General features: G+C 40.9%; 1 protein-coding gene across 22 annotated transcripts in view; it reads right to left on the reverse strand.

Moving 5' to 3' along the window:
- Nucleotides 1-284: 284 nt before the first annotated feature.
- Nucleotides 285-15,753, reverse strand: part of ppip5k1b (diphosphoinositol pentakisphosphate kinase 1b) — a 41,672-nt gene continuing 26,203 nt past the window's right edge. For 10 of the 22 annotated variants that reach the window (XM_061773349.1, XM_061773347.1, XM_061773353.1 and 7 more), the window contains 16 exons: nucleotides 15,542-15,724; nucleotides 15,315-15,456; nucleotides 14,384-14,607; nucleotides 14,083-14,210; nucleotides 13,887-14,001; nucleotides 12,120-12,227; nucleotides 11,840-11,956; nucleotides 11,458-11,598; nucleotides 11,228-11,336; nucleotides 9,576-9,725; nucleotides 6,982-7,044; nucleotides 6,565-6,587; nucleotides 4,314-4,371; nucleotides 4,008-4,145; nucleotides 3,811-3,924; nucleotides 285-1,197 (listed from right to left, as the gene is read on the reverse strand). In XM_061773349.1, the coding sequence (XP_061629333.1) occupies nucleotides 1,106-1,197; nucleotides 3,811-3,924; nucleotides 4,008-4,145; nucleotides 4,314-4,371; nucleotides 6,565-6,587; nucleotides 6,982-7,044; nucleotides 9,576-9,725; nucleotides 11,228-11,336; nucleotides 11,458-11,598; nucleotides 11,840-11,956; nucleotides 12,120-12,227; nucleotides 13,887-14,001; nucleotides 14,083-14,210; nucleotides 14,384-14,607; nucleotides 15,315-15,456; nucleotides 15,542-15,724 (1,905 nt within the window). In that variant the 3' untranslated portion in view covers nucleotides 285-1,105. Of the gene's footprint in view, nucleotides 1,198-3,810; nucleotides 3,925-4,007; nucleotides 4,146-4,313; nucleotides 4,372-6,564; nucleotides 6,588-6,981; nucleotides 7,045-9,183; nucleotides 9,200-9,575; nucleotides 9,726-10,379; nucleotides 11,094-11,227; nucleotides 11,337-11,457; nucleotides 11,599-11,839; nucleotides 11,957-12,119; nucleotides 12,228-13,886; nucleotides 14,002-14,082; nucleotides 14,211-14,383; nucleotides 14,608-15,314; nucleotides 15,457-15,541; nucleotides 15,725-15,753 lie in introns of those variants that run through there. The other 12 variants (XM_061773362.1, XM_061773360.1, XM_061773358.1 and 9 more) reach the window with 11 other exon arrangements.

Below are 15,753 nucleotides of genomic sequence, written 5' to 3' on the forward strand. Positions count from 1 at the left end.
GGTGAGAAGTCGTAGCGAGGAGAGGAAAAACGAGGAAAATACATGGAAGCAAGAAAAGGAAACAAAGAGAAGACAACAAAGCTTGGAAAGGAAGAGGTGAGAAGATTAGGAAGCGAGGAGATAAGAAGACAAGGAAAAGGAAACGAGGAGGTGAGAAGACGAGGAAATGGTTATTTACAACTCATCATAATCATAATTGGATGAGCTTAGAGATTCGCCTTGTGGTATTGCACATAATTATGTTACTGTCATCTTGCACTCAAACAAAACACAAAAGTCTCAACTTGCAGCATGACAACTGTTTTTATTTGGTTCGGTAACACTTTGGGTGACTTTCCTTTGGATGTAATTAAATAAAAACACGCAACAATCATAAATATTACACACAAAAACAACCTACAATGAGCAGACATACAAATCAATCAGTGCTGTACCAATCAACCGATAAACATACACAAACATTATTTTGCTCTGAAAGAGTTGTGGTGCACTCCAGCGCGGCCCAGATGAAGACGAAAAGTGGTGCAATCAAAGTTTGCCACAAAGTCAAACTGCTCTCATCTGATCGGAGGTTTTTAGAAAATGTGGAGTTTTGCTGCTGTGTCACCATTGTCTCTTTTAATGGCATCATCAGTGCATACCAAACTTTTTTATCAAGTTTTTTTTATCAAACTAAAATTGCTAAAAATAATACTAGTAATCACATTTGATTTATGTAAAACTAAACATTCATTTTATCTACACATTCTTCAACAAACTATTACCTGTAATCTTCGACGGCTATAAATCAAATAAACGCGGCCTTGTTTGACCGTAAAACAACAGCAAAACCCTGATCATACACTAAATTCTCATTTTGGACATTTGTGAAGCTTTGTCAACTCATCTGAAACTATTTGAACATTTTACATTTCAATTTTGGCAAAAACAAAATGCTGTAAAATTAAAAAACAACATCATAGAAGCTCAAGGCACAGCTGGTGTTTAAATACTACACGTCTCGGTCAAAAGTGTTAAGTCCAGTCTAATTGCTGCAGTTAACGAATAGCGAGGAAGTGATGAGGTGATCATAAAGTGCATCACACAAGAAGGTGTGTGTGTGTGTTTACTCGCTGTAGCTGAAGTTGAGGGCGGTGTTCTCCGTGATGGGGGATGACGGGCCGGCGCTGGAGACAGCACTGGAAGGAACGCTGCCATCTTTTTAACAAAAAGACACAGATTGAAATGATTACCATAATGTGTTATTACCTGTTACGACCGCATTATTACTGTGTTACAAATACCTTGTCATGTTTTTAACCATTATCATTATTACTTTGCTATTACATGTTACTACATTACCCTTTTTTTTTTTTTTTTTTTTTTTTAATATATAAACTTAAACCTGTCCTGTTCGGCTACTTGGTCGGGCTTTGTATATCTTTTATGCCGGAACCAAGTTACCACATTATCGTGCTATTACCATGTTATTACCTTGTACCTGTTATGACACACACCCCACAGTACATACTGACTAATGCTGTGGAGCCATGGCAAGTTTTAAGCATTTCAATACTAACGAGTGCAGTGATGTGAGTCCACTATAAAGGACAGCAGAAAAGGGTTTGGGGACAAATCGCTGATGGTTCCGACTGTTGTTGTTGAACAGACAGAACAAAGGGAGTCACACATCAGTGTCACAACAAAGACGGTTCATCCAACCGTCATGTGATGCTAAGTGCAGAGTAAGTCACGTCCACAGCACGGTACCACCAGGGTCGGAAGACGAGACCGCAGAGGTCAATACATCAAATGACACCGGCGCAAGATGCTCAGTGTTTCATCAACACAGTAATGCAGTTTGGGGGGCAAATACATTATATCTGCTAATTAACAGATGACCTTGCCGAAAAGGATGTTGCCCCCCCAAAAAAAGAGAGTTACGTTAAGATGAAATGATGAGGATAAATACACCACAGCACTTGATTAGCTCTGCCTGAATCAAAGAGGAGAACATTTAGGATATAAGCGCTGTATCAACAAAATGGCCTCAGAAATTATACCCTAACTCCAAATACATGCTTGTAGAGGACCGTTATCCTTGTAAATCCGGGCCAGTGTCCTTGTACCGTTTCATGTGTGACCTGCAGAGGTCAGTGTCTTTTTAGCCTTTTATCATCTTTAGAGACAAAGCAGCTGACCTCTCACGGGCACGAAACTAATCAATCAAAAAACGGATACGGCTCAAGGGCATTTTTTCCCCTGCCTCTGTTGCCTCATCCAGAAAGGTCACAATGACCTTCAGCAGAGTCTTCATAAAGGTTCCGATGAGCAGCTAAAAGATTAAAAACACTGTTTCTCATCTTCCTTTTAAAATGTTACGTCAGTTAGAGAACACCATATTGGGTAAATCTGCAAATGAGATACAGTAAAAGAGCTGTATGAAAAATTATATTGTTTACAGAGATAACTAGAATAGTACAGTCGGAGAAAACCACAAAACAAAATCTACCAGATGTCTTTTACATGGTCTCAACATTCCAATTAGGGATCACCAGAGTAAAAGATTAATTGTTACTAGTTAAGAATTGTGATGATTGTGCGTCATCCCAACAAAACAATATTAAAAAAAAAAAAAAACATTGAGTTTTAATTTCCCTCCTTGTTAATCAGGGAAATGCAGTCAAATTGCCATCCGTAATTCTAATACACAATTAAATAAAAGCAAGTAAAGTGTAGCTGCTTAATTTGTATTTCCGTCCGGGAAGAATGAGATACCACCTTTGGCCCATCTCAAAACACTTCTATGAACACAAATATAAACAAACTGGTCCAAACATTACTGACAAAAAATATGTTTCATGTGTATTATGGTTGTTTTCACTATTCATGCCTGCTATATTGCAGATTTTCAAGCGATTGTTTTTTTTTGGAGGCGGGGGCTTTACAGTTTAACTGCAAGTTCGAAATTAGAGTTGCGCACCTCCAGTGTAGTACCACGCTGTGCCACAAAATGCCAGGCACCACAGAGCTCTAGTGAAATGTAAATGCAGCATAATTAAGAGCAAGAAGACGAGGCAAAGAGGGTCCTGTATACGCCTGTGAGTAATGTTGTATGTCCTCTTTGTAGTGTTGCAGTTCCGTGTGTGTCAAAGTAATTGAAGGTTTTTACCTTTCACATCTATGCTAGTTTCATTAGGCCATCTATGGCGTTATGCACTATATAATGGGATTAAGATAGCAGACTTTCATTAGATGAAGTGATATTGTTTGGTTGAACATTTTGGTCTTTACAGTGAACATCAAATGGGAGCAAATAAAATAAACAGCTTGAAGTGAGCACGCTTTGCCTCTAATTACGAAAACTGTGCAAATCTTATTTTCATTTCCTCAAAGTGATATTATATGATATGATTTTTTCTCAACGAGCGAGTGAGAACAGGCTCTAAGGAATACTTTTAAAAGTAAGTTTTAGCAAGTGAAAATGTGTTGAAAGCTTGTAGAAAGGATACTGGGCACAAAAATTTTCTTGATGTGGTCTGTCTATATTGCGTTTGGGTCTGTAACGTATCCCCCGCGATAAACTGCGGTTCACTGTATGTGCATTCACCCACGCCCCAAAGTTGGGACTTCCTTCTGCACGAGCATATTTGGGCTGCGAAACCTGGTCATGTCGAATAATCGATACAATCACTCACCCCTCTGCTTATTAATGATAACCGCAACCTTGCATTACAGGTATGATTAGAATGTACTACTCAAAAACAAACAAACAAAGTGAATTTACACGATGCAGTGACCGTGCTGCAAAAACATAACAGAGCCACTCACGCCAACAAGGCCGGCTCGGCGGTCGCAGAGACGCCTCGGACCCTGACGAGGAGAGCGGCCACTGGGGGCCATAGAGAGACGGCTGGCTCTGAGAGTCGAAGAGACCGGACAGCGCTGCGGCAGACAAGGTGCGTGTGAGTGTACTGTATATGGAGTTTAGAATGCAAGAATTACAACGTAAGAGTTTGCAGTCCTACCCTTCATGGTCTTGGCGTGGGCCTCGCTGCTGCTCTCACACACTGCGTTGAGGAACTCGTCCACCTGCTTGAGGGAGAGCAAATTATGCAGTGTCTCCAGCGGGTAGATAGAGGGGACCATCGAGCAGCCTTCGAAACCTGCAGGGGTCAGAAACAAAACAAAAGAATAGATTGGAGGAATAACATGACTTCTCCAAACGTGGGTGGAACTACAAGAGGACCTCTAGGATGTTCCATTTCCCCATAAGAAATCATGGAAAGCACTGTTAATGTTGTTTTGTTTTGTACATTTTGGTTGAATTCTACCTTTAGAGGTCCCACTGCAGTCTGTCCACGGCAGCAAACATGAGTCGGCAAAATGTGCCTAATGAGTAAGTCCAGGTCACATGAGGGAATTTTTAACATCAGCAGTGTTGAAGTTAATAGTCTAAATATGTCCGCACATAACGAGCAGATGATTCCATATTCATTACGATTTATTAACAAGAGCAGCTGACACGACAATCTTTTGGCTTTTACCTTACAGCACAAAAAGGAGACTATCATCAATAGTCAGTATATTATATTATACACACATGGCACACCTGAGTAGGTAAAGAAGCACAATCTAAGGAAAATCAAAAGCAAGATTAACAAAATAAAGAAATATGATGATTTATTTTTGACACTGTCAGGTGTCCATCTAATGGATGTTACCCAAAAAGTAGCTATTGGTAGGACACAATGCAGTACTACAAGTTGTTATACATTGATACTGTAACTGGATTATGTAGCATGCAGCTGCCTTAAGACCTCACAAGTGACAAAACATGGAGTCATGCATTTATAGCGCGCCCCACCTGCCCAAATATGTCCTTCCCACTCCAAACGTGGGGCCACACAGAATATGCCTTTTTCCAACATTAGCTCAGGGTGAATGATTTATGCTTAATTAATCATTCATGCACTGCTAACGCGTCGTTTTTATCTCACGTTAACGATAAGATAAAACATTTCAGCTTCTTGGATATTTGTTTAATAGTTTATTTAATTACAAGATGTTAGTATTGATCTTGGAAGGACAGCTGGTTAGCTTTCTTTTGAGACTAACTAACTCTCCACTAAGGTTTTCTGCTGTTAAATTTGGCCTTGGGGGAGGTCTGTGCTTTACTGGGGGACGACCACTTTGAAGCAATCTGATTATACATGTCAGGAGGGTTCCTTGACCAGCACACCATTCAGAGGGACTTCACCACCTCTTTAAGCGTCGTATGTTATGTATGGCGCAAGTTGCTGGAAATAATGTGTTGAAGCATGTTATATTCATACTGCAGTGCAGTGTTCAAGGGGTGACTAATGAAAATAGAAAAATAGAGAAGGAGCAGAGGTGGATGAATAAAAGAACGAGCAGAAGCGGAATGGTGAACAGGAGGAGACGATAGTAGGGAAAACTAGGGATGCAGGAGTAGGAGACAGCGAAAGGTTGCAGGAGGAGAAAATGGATGACGGTGGATGGGGGGGGGGGGGATAGCATGAGAAGATGAGAGACTGGAGCAAGAGGAGGAGTCAAAGGATCAGTGTAACAGGTGTGCTTGAAAGGGGAGGAAAATCACCAATATGATGATGAATGCAACACTGCAACAGTCATGAACTCATGTTTATTATGTGTTTGACAACTGAAGGGTTGAAGGTTCCAATTTTGATAGTGGGAGTGATACTAGTGAGCGGTGCCCTTGAGCAAGGTACTGATCACCCCCATTCTGACATTCCTCCCCGCCTGCATGAGTGCCTAAATGAATTGCTCTCTTCTGTGTACAGTACTGCATCGAGTGCCCCAACTTTTCCAGTTACGAGCTGTCACTCGGCAGATTTTATGCCTTGACTTGCGCGCAATGACTTGAGTTACCAGTGTGCTTGGGACCCTCCACCGCTCCAGCGGAGTCAAATCAGTTCAGAAACAACTTTTCCGTAAATATTGCTTGGGTTGGCCAACTATTCTTCCTGACATCCACACAGAACGTTCAGTAACGCTCTTGAGTCTGGAATGGACTGCTTGCATCGGACATTTTTGCTCCATTTCGATTCAATCGGATACTGGTTTTTGCGCTGATATTGGACCATTATCCGATATCAACTATCGGATTGGTACACCCCTACTTTCACTCACACCACATAAATGCCTTGCTGTAAATTAGCCCTGCTTATGGCTCCCTACATAGCACTCTCCAGACCACACCATTTAAAGGCACAACACACCAATGTGTGTGTGTGTGTGTGTCTCACTTTCGACTTATTAAACTGAAAAAAAATATATATATTTCTTTACATTCATTTTCATTGTTTTTATATTTTACAAAACAGTACTATTTTTATTTATTAATGAATTGATTAACAACATAAACACAATTTCGGTGCTTTTTTTGTGAGGTTGGAACGGATTAGTGACAATTCCATTCATTTCAATCGGGAGAGTTGATTTGAATTAAGACCACCTACTTTGGCTTCTAACATGACACAAAACTCCATGGAAAAACAACAACTTTATGAGTTAAATAAATTAATACAACCCAACACTCACCGCTTCATCTTCATCTTGTTTCACTGTTACAAAAAAAAACAAAAAAAAAAGAAGGTTCCAGAAGTCCTAACTGTGGTTCATTGAAGAAAAGCAGCCTGATTTTGTGAAGGATTTTCACAATTTTTAAGAGTGCAGCTCGTGTGCAGCAATGACAAATCACCAAATGAGGAAGTTAAAAAAAAAAAAAAAAAGATGCATGATTTATGTGGTGACATGTGATTAAAAAAAAAGAGAGAGGTGATATTAAAGGGGAAAGGTAGAAGCAGCAATCTTGGGAAAAAGAGAGCTCTCACAAACAAAAACACCACTTTGTCCCAGATCCACAAAAAAAAATAATAATAATAAAAAAAAAGATCATCATGCAAGATCGCCAAAAAAAGGGTGGAAAAAGAACTCAAGAAATAAAAGCAGACATACCGTTAGTCGGATGCCTGGCAAACGACACAGAAAATCTCTTTACTGGCGGCATAGACAACAGCTCTGAGGAGATAAGAGAGGTAACTTGGAGTTACTGCTGGCTCCGCCCCTTTTAGACATAAGAAAGAGACAGAAAGAAGAGGAGTGTGGCCACGGTGATACGCCACCCGGGACAAACCAGGAGCTCAGGGGGAGATTGGACATGCAGGAAGAAGGACGCCAGGAGCATCACAAGGCCAGCGAATCGGTGCCCCAGAGAATATAGGACGCATTCACACATGCCACATGTAGATTAGTTTAGCATAAACCCAAATGACCCTGAAGTCATACAATATAAAAAATTCACAAGAGTCGTGCATCAAAAGGTGAATGATTTGTGTTTTTCTTTAGCTCTTTTGCAACACTTATTCCAACAGAAGCAGCAGCCTCAACATGTGGTTCAAAGACGATCAAGAAGAATATACACAGATTAAAATTTAAGCAGCAAGACTCCAGTGCAGCGGTTAACATTGTTTTACACGCCTTTGGGGTGACAGTTAAGAAAGTTGAGAAATAGGCGATTCACCAATTTTAGCAATTAATTCAAATATGGCAGAACGATTTTTTTTTTTTAACTTTTTTTTTACGGCTTCTGTAGTTCAAAATGTGTCCTTGCTGATTGTGAATTGCTTATTTTAACAATATGGCTGAGAACAGACAGGAGCTAGTTTACAAATGCACAGTCAGTTTTGCCATTTAGCTATATTTAGCGACGTTTTGGACCACTCTTGCAAATATATTATATGGAAATATATTTTTTCATAAAGCAACTAACGACTTTAATTCCTGATGAAAAATAGGCAACGTGAGCAGAATCAGTTTCACATTTTTTTGTCCGTATAAGAAAGAATGCCGGTGGAAGATGCCGTAAAAGCAGAGACTGAACCACGTCTTGGAAACTTTTGGCCCAAGAAATCTGCTTCCAAGTCGCTTTCCCTCAGCTGTATAACTCTCCATGAGAAATGACCATGAGAGTTGGCAACAGACATATGCACCAACTGAGTCATACTCATTTTAGGAGGTTACATTTTTCAATATTAAGGATTGTGTCTACATACGTTTTTTAAAAAACATTGACATTTCTCCAAGAGAAATAACTTATTTTCACATTATCTGTAAATAAATACAAAATATTTTGTATAGATATTTATATTTTATAGCTTTTATTTTCATTTATTAAATTATTTCTGTGAAAGTGGATGCAATTTAATGCTCGGGGGAAAATATTTTTTAAGCTTTTTTGGTATCAGGAAAAACACCCAAAATCCCACAAAGGGGTGGGGAATGAAATAAAAACTAGTTTTATAGCGTGTAATATCATTGAATTTAAAATTAATTAACATTTTAGAAGCTTCAGGAGTAATCTTAGAGCTTTGAATAGCTTGACTTTGAAATAAAACTCCAATGTTTACAGTTGCCCCAGCCTGACATTTAGGAAATGTAACAGCTTTAAAACTATTGATATTAGAAAAAGAAAACATTATCCAAAATCATTCAAACATAAAATAATGCCTGAGTGTTTTATTTTGACTTAATCAACATTTTTAATATTTTTCTTAGTCTTCTCATTTGCTTGGAAAGCTGCATCACCTGACATGCTGGAGGTTTGAGAGGCCAAAAGATAGTAATTATTAGAATTTAGTGAAAAAAATGTATGAAAATAAATAGGTTTTAATATGTATATATTTTTAAATAATTGACTCTGTCATGCCATTCACCCATATACACATTTTTATATTACTTATAAACTTGATGGTTTTATCTAAAAAAATAAAATAAAATAAAATAGCAACCAAAATTAACCCACAAACATATGCTTGCTGCTTTAGAACACGCCATAAAAACGCAAACAGGAGCGACTGATGCTAGGAAAATGAGCACTCTGCAGTTATTTTATTTTTTTTACAGATTAATTGCTTAAACTAATGCAGGCCTTACTCCCAGTACAAAAAAATGACATCATTCCAAAGCACACCTGCCGAAGGGAGCTGGACAGTGACAAGAAGATGCAACAGAAACATGTAGCAAGAGTGTTCCCAAGTGGACAAAGTGAACAGTACACCTTCTGGAATGCTCCACATGCATTTGCTGCAGAAACAATAAAGCTGGCAACATGATGAAGTTGAAGGATGACAACAACATCAGACAATGCACATGACTAACCTGCCAGAGACCCCTGCTGGTGGATGTGAAAATCGGAACAGTGTGCAGAAGAAAAATGGGATTTAATAGGCCGATCATCCTTAAGTAACAATTATGTTACCCCCCCCCCCCCCCCCCCCCAAGCATAATTATGGCTTCCGGACAGACGCAAGAAACCGCTTCAGTGAGGTTTATTTTGCATTCGTTACACAACAAAAGTACAGAACCCAAGCAGGCTCATGCAAATCGGATCTGGCGTCATGTCAGCACCATCATCACCATGACGACTGCCAAACAAGTCACTCAACAGACTTTTGATTGTATAAATTAAGTATGTAAAAGATCAAGAGTTTTCTGGAGTGGAATAAAAAAAAAATCCTAATTTGGGTGGGGCGTCAACGGCGTGAACGTACCGAACATGCCAATATGGCAGGGCAGGCTGCCGGGGGACAGGGGGGGTTTTCGGTGGTGATGGTGGTGCGTGCGTACGTAGTCCCGCAGGTTGGGGGCGCTACAGGACACCCCCAGCATGGAGGCGCTGAAGAGGCCAGAGCAGTGCGAGCCTGTGTGACATAAGCCAGGTGGGAGGGGGAGAGGGAGAGGGAGGGGATGTGTGTGTGTGTGTGTATGTTTGGGAGGGTGGAGGGTGAAGGGTGAGCATTAGTTCATCACACACACACACACACACACACACACACACACACACACACACGCACGCACACACAAGTGCTGCTGTTATTCATAACAAACTGTTGCTATGAATAACTGCATTAAGAAACCCTGCAAGTGTGTAAAAAAATAAGCTGCTGTTTGTTCCTGGAAACCACAACATGCAAACTGTAGCGCGAGTGTTCTGCGAGTACGTGCGTTCATGTGGACACACACATTTGAGCGCAACCCAGCGTGTGCGTGGAGTGCAGAAGAAGAAAGAGGAGGAAGAAAGCGTGTGCCGTGCCTGTCTCCTGTTTACTCATCAAAGGTTTCAATCGTACGTCGTGGAAATGCTGATTTGTCCTTGGGAACCGGCCCGGCAAGAGGGGGACCTCAAAATTCAGTCAGCTCCTCACTCGTTGCTATAAAAAGTCTCACGCGTGGCTAGGAGGGGGTCATCCCTGACACCTGCTCCTGATTTCACCTCCGCATGCAGTTTCACAACTACTATAAGGGACACAGTAAGCTGCAGTAACATTATTCATTTCTCGCAGAAGATAAAGAATATATGCCTGTGAGTATTGCTATATTGTCTGTCTACATGTGCTGATTCACATGTGTTGATTCACTGTTCATGTGCGAATATGCGTTGCTTAAAGCGTTATAACACGGTTACATAGATACTGTTCTTTAGCCTATCAATGGCGTTTTGCATTGTTTGTTAGCATTAAGCTAAGAAGACTTTTCGAAGGCAAAGCTACGTTGTTGTTTTACATACAAAACTAGAAATTCTCTTTATTTTATGTTTAGTTTGACAGTAGACTTGACTTCAAACCAGGTCAAACCAGACCTGACTTGAAACCAGGTGGGAATAAATAGCTTGAAGCCTATTTTTTGAAAAATAGTTAATTATTGATTTTGGCTCACAGGTCAAAGCAAAAAGAATTAATTAAAATAAAAAATAATCACCCGAACGACGGCTCGTATCTTAAAAACTTGGAGGTTGGGTCATTCCTACCACATAGCACTACTGTAAATGAAACTTAGAAATAATACATCTTGTGCTAAGCATACCCAAACAACAACAGGAGCCTGCAACATTATTTAGTTTGGAACAGAAAACGCTTGTTGATATCAAAAACCTCCTGGAGAGTTGCGAGAAACAACTGGCTGGCTATCTCGGCACCCCGCTGGACAACGTGTGGGGAATGTGAAGGTGGTTGTGAACGTCCACCCGCTGACATGTGGCCTACATACTTTGGAGCAAAAGCTACACGAAACTGAGATGCACATTAGGAGTGGTGACAGTTGTGAGAAAGAGAAAAGTTGTAAAGGGGGGAGTCGTTGTAAATTGATTTTTCTGTCCACACATAAACACACACTCACGTACACACAACAAATAGGAGGCGCCCACCTAGGCCGCTGGCTGGTTTGATCTCGGGCGACTGGCGTGAGCCCGAAGGGAAGAGTCGGTGCGATGTGGAGCTTTTGGACGACTGGGTGAGCGAGGTCTCAGAGAGAACCTGAACGGCGTTAAGACCGAAATGTGACTCCAGGGACCCGCTTGACATAAATGTATTGGAAGTGCCATACAGATAATGTGAAAGGGGAGAAAAAAAAACGAATATACTGAAATTACATTACCTCCATGGAGCCCGTCTTGCGGTTGCGAATCATGGGCGACCTTCTCTGGATGTTGATGGGCTCGGAAACCAGAAGAGCCTGGTCGGGTTGGTCCTGAGAGAGATCCTCCAGGCTGCCCTGGTTCGGCTTTTTGTCCTGATTCTGATTCGTCAGAGAACAACAGTCATCAATGCAATTATTTTCTTTTTTTGGTAGGTGCCTTCACGCTTCACTTCATCCTTTACGCCTTCCTTAAATAGACGTTTCCCATCAGGAAAAAAATGGGTCAGACCTAGTGCTGCACCTATTCGACTGATTATCACATAGATTAATCGAGTAAAAATTGATTTTTGCATTATTAAACAGCAAACTGTGAACGTGAGACAAGTCCTAAAGAAGGCACCTCTGATGAGGCCGGCCGGAAGCCGAAGCCAAGCGGAACGTTTTCCTCGTCCTCGCAGCCTTTAACCCCTGGACTGAAGTGCAGCTCCACGTGGAAACGCTCCTCTGAAGAGGGGTCCTGCCCAACGCACACCCGCATGTATACGCACATATGCATTCAAGTGGAGACATACAGACAACCAGGGAGTAACCAGAGAGCAATTAGTCAAAGTGTCAGTTTCATGTTGTCGTTTGTAGCATTTAGGACGTGACAACATACTGTAGAAAACATTAGAAATCACCTTGTTGTTGTCTTCATACAGCATAATAACTATCTGAGTCATATAGTTGAGCTCAGTCACAGCACTCAGGTAGTCCATGGCCTGCTTCCATTGCTGGTCTTTTTCATACTTGAAAAAATGGAAATCCAAACATTAAAAAAAGACAAAAAAAGCAAGCAAGGAAAAATAAAAAGAGTACTTGTAATCTATTATGTGAACCAATAAAAACCTTCTTGGAAAGAATACACGAGTTATACTGAAGAATAGCACTTATCGTCATTGCAATATTTAAAAAAAAAAAATCAATCTTAGAGTAGTATACCTAATGCCTTAAATGTACTGTTTTGAAATTACATTTACTATAATAAAAGCGGATGCTGAATAATTTAAACTAAATAGAAATAGTATATTTCATACTACTCCACCTCTTCCAGTATTATAGAAACGTTCCTTTAAAGCACAGGTGTCAAACTGGTGGCCCGGGGGCCAGATCCGTCCCACCACATCATTTTATGTGGCCGGTGAAAGCAAATCAAAATTGCTCATTGTGTTCTGGTGTAATACCATTGAGATATTTGCAAGCATTTTTTTTGTTACCAATCCCCCTTTGAAAAGAAATGTAATAGTTGAAAACATGTATTTATAGGTTTCTGATTTCAAAACTGGTTATTCATCAATGTATTGTGTATACAGTATGTAATTAGAATATATGTCGTAATCTTTCATTTATATGGGTTCACAGTCGTAGTGGCCCTCCGAAAGAAGTCATAACTACGATGTGGCCCGTGACAAAAATGAGTTTGACACCCCTGCTTTAAAGTAAATACTGTAATTTCTGACTATGCAATTATCCAAACAATTATACAAACAATTGATGCTCGTTAAAAAAAAAAAAATATATATATATCATTACTACTCAAAAGGACTATGAGTTAGCCATTACCACACAAAATCTAAAAATACTTTTTCTGATTCATATTTTGAGATTTTGAATATTAAAGGCGGCACGGTGGGCGACTGGTTAGCATATCTGCCTCACAGTTCTGAGGACCGGGGTTCATATCCCGGCCCCGCCTGTGTGGAGTTTGCATGTTCTCCCCGTGCCTGCGTGCGTTTTCTCCGGTCACTCCGGTTTCCTCCCACATCCCAAAAACATGCATGATAGGTTGATTGAAGACTCTAAATTGCCCTTAAGTGTGAATGTGTGCGCGAATGGTTGTTTGTTTATATGTGCCCTGCGATTGGCCGGCGACCGGTTCAGGGTGTACCCCGCCTCTCGCCCGATGATTGCTGTGATGGGCTCCAGCGTGCCCGTGACCCTAGTGAGGATAAGCGAAACGGAAGATGAATGAATGAATATTAAACATGATAAGCATACATCTAAAAAGATTTGTTTTTAAATGGTGTCATATTAAAGCTGTTATACTGATATCAACCTCCACAGCTGAGGCCAAATTTTAATATATGTATTTTTTTTGTGTAGATTAAATTTTCAACCTAACACAGATTTTTAAGAGGCATTTTCAAATACTTACCTTGATCATGACTACTGCATGAATCATAATGAATAAATTAATCTACAGAAGATGCCGATCTAGTGAGTTAAATTGCATTATTTAACGTTGGCAGATGTCTAAGTGCTATTCTAGCTTGGCAAATTCCACCAGTCTTCCCCCTTAAAATGTTTCCGCATTGTTTTTCAACTATGTTGCAGTTACATGTTAGCAGCTTAGCTTTAAGAGAGCATTAGCATTAGCTCCATAGCAAACCTAAAGAAAGAATGCGTACATCCAAGAGTCCTCCGTAGCGGAAGACGCTGAGCAGGGAGTGGACGTGGCTCTCGCTGGTGAAGTAGAGACGCGTGCGGACGTGGCGACCCGGTGACATCACCCCCCGCGAGTACCTGACCAATATCAAAATATGACACGTCAGCAACCTTTTCTTCCTAAATTGTGACTCAATGAATCTCCTGTGGAATTCTTACAGTGGGTGCAGCTTGTTGACGGCCTCGTCCTCGTGCGTCCTCTGCAGGTCCAGCTGGATCTTCTTCATCAGGGGGACGCAGTACGCCTGAGCGATGTCCAGCTTCTCTGCTTTGCTGATGCCATATTCCTATAGGAGGAAAGAACACAAAACTAATTTAGTGTACTCTTTGATAAAAGGACCCACATGAAGAGCAGAGAAATAAAAAAAATGGAAAAACAAAGTCCATTAACATGGATTATAAATCGATTACTAATAAGGAGAAGCAATGTTAGTCGCTAACACAAAAAGTATAATTTGACCTGTGGTATGACAATGTCGGCCAGAGCCCGGGAGAGCCGGAAGAGCTCCAGCGTGTCATCCAGGTCCAGCGAGGAGTTGTGCTGCGTATCGTACTTGATGCAGTCATAGATGTCCGGGATCTTACTGATGTCGTAGCGTCCGCTCTTCATGCGGAAATCTCTCTCCAGTTTGGACCAGCGCTGCAGCATCAGCTCCAACGTCTCGCTGTGGTACAGCTGTAGATCTTGAGAACAAAACAATTCCAGTCAGATGCTCGATTGTGATTGTTAGTGTAGTAGGCATTGGGCAGCACTTTACTGTCTTGTCGATGTGTTACAAAATGATTATTACCATACAATTCAGTCAATTGAGCGCACCGGAAGAAAAGCCACACTCACTACGTTTAAAGAAATCTAAACAAATTTTAATAGAGAAGCTGGTTTATAAGCTGCACATATTACAAATACGCTGGTACACTGACTGTTACCTGGACGTCACGAATAGCATCAATGTTGCTGTGTTATAACCCTTTAAGAAATGGGTATTTTAAAACACAGGGTGGAGCAACACATGGACACAGACCAAAAAATTACTATTACTGCAGTTTACTGAGTCAATTGTGAAACTCTTTTTCGTGTGTGTCTCTATGTCTGTATTATACTGCCCACAGGTACCCAAGGCGCGCACACCAGAAGGAACAGCACAATGTCCACTGAATTGAAGCCAAAAAACCAAAAAAAAGTCTTTACATTTTATTTGATGTTTTTACTGTATATTTTTTTACATGACGTTTTTGGGGGGGAGGGTGGAACGGATTTTGATTTAATTCAGTGGTGAAAAATAATTTGGGATACGAGTAGTTGAGTTATAACGGTGGTCCTGGAACGCATTAAACTCATATCTCAAGGCACCACTGTACCTACTAATGCTAATGTTAGTTAACGCAGGTACCTGAAGACTTGGGATCCTCCAGTCGTTTTCTAATTTGCGAGGTGAGTCTCTGGATGAGCGCGTACACTTTGTCGCAGGTTTTGACCGGGTTCTCTATGACTTTCATGGAGTTCACCAGCGACGGGCTGCCTGTTGGCGCTAGCTGTAATCCAGTGTAAAAGAAAAGGGACGGATTACCTTCACAACCAACAACAACAACAATCCAATCAAACTACATCCTTGGTCACCTTCTGATAGTCATCTTGTGAGAACTCCTCGTCCTTCTGCATGATCTCATGCAGCCTGGCTTTCACCTTCTGCTGGCAGTCCGTCAATGAGTCACTGTCACTGTCGAGCAGCCCGTTCATGTTGGCGCTCTTCACCATTTGCACCAGGATCGGAGTCAGTTCACCTTCGAGAGCGAGGAGGCCCTGCAGAAAAACCCCACAGCCTGATTGAG

Source organism: Phyllopteryx taeniolatus, chromosome 5 (assembly GCF_024500385.1).
Source record: "Phyllopteryx taeniolatus isolate TA_2022b chromosome 5, UOR_Ptae_1.2, whole genome shotgun sequence".
Taxonomy (NCBI): domain Eukaryota; kingdom Metazoa; phylum Chordata; class Actinopteri; order Syngnathiformes; family Syngnathidae; genus Phyllopteryx; species Phyllopteryx taeniolatus.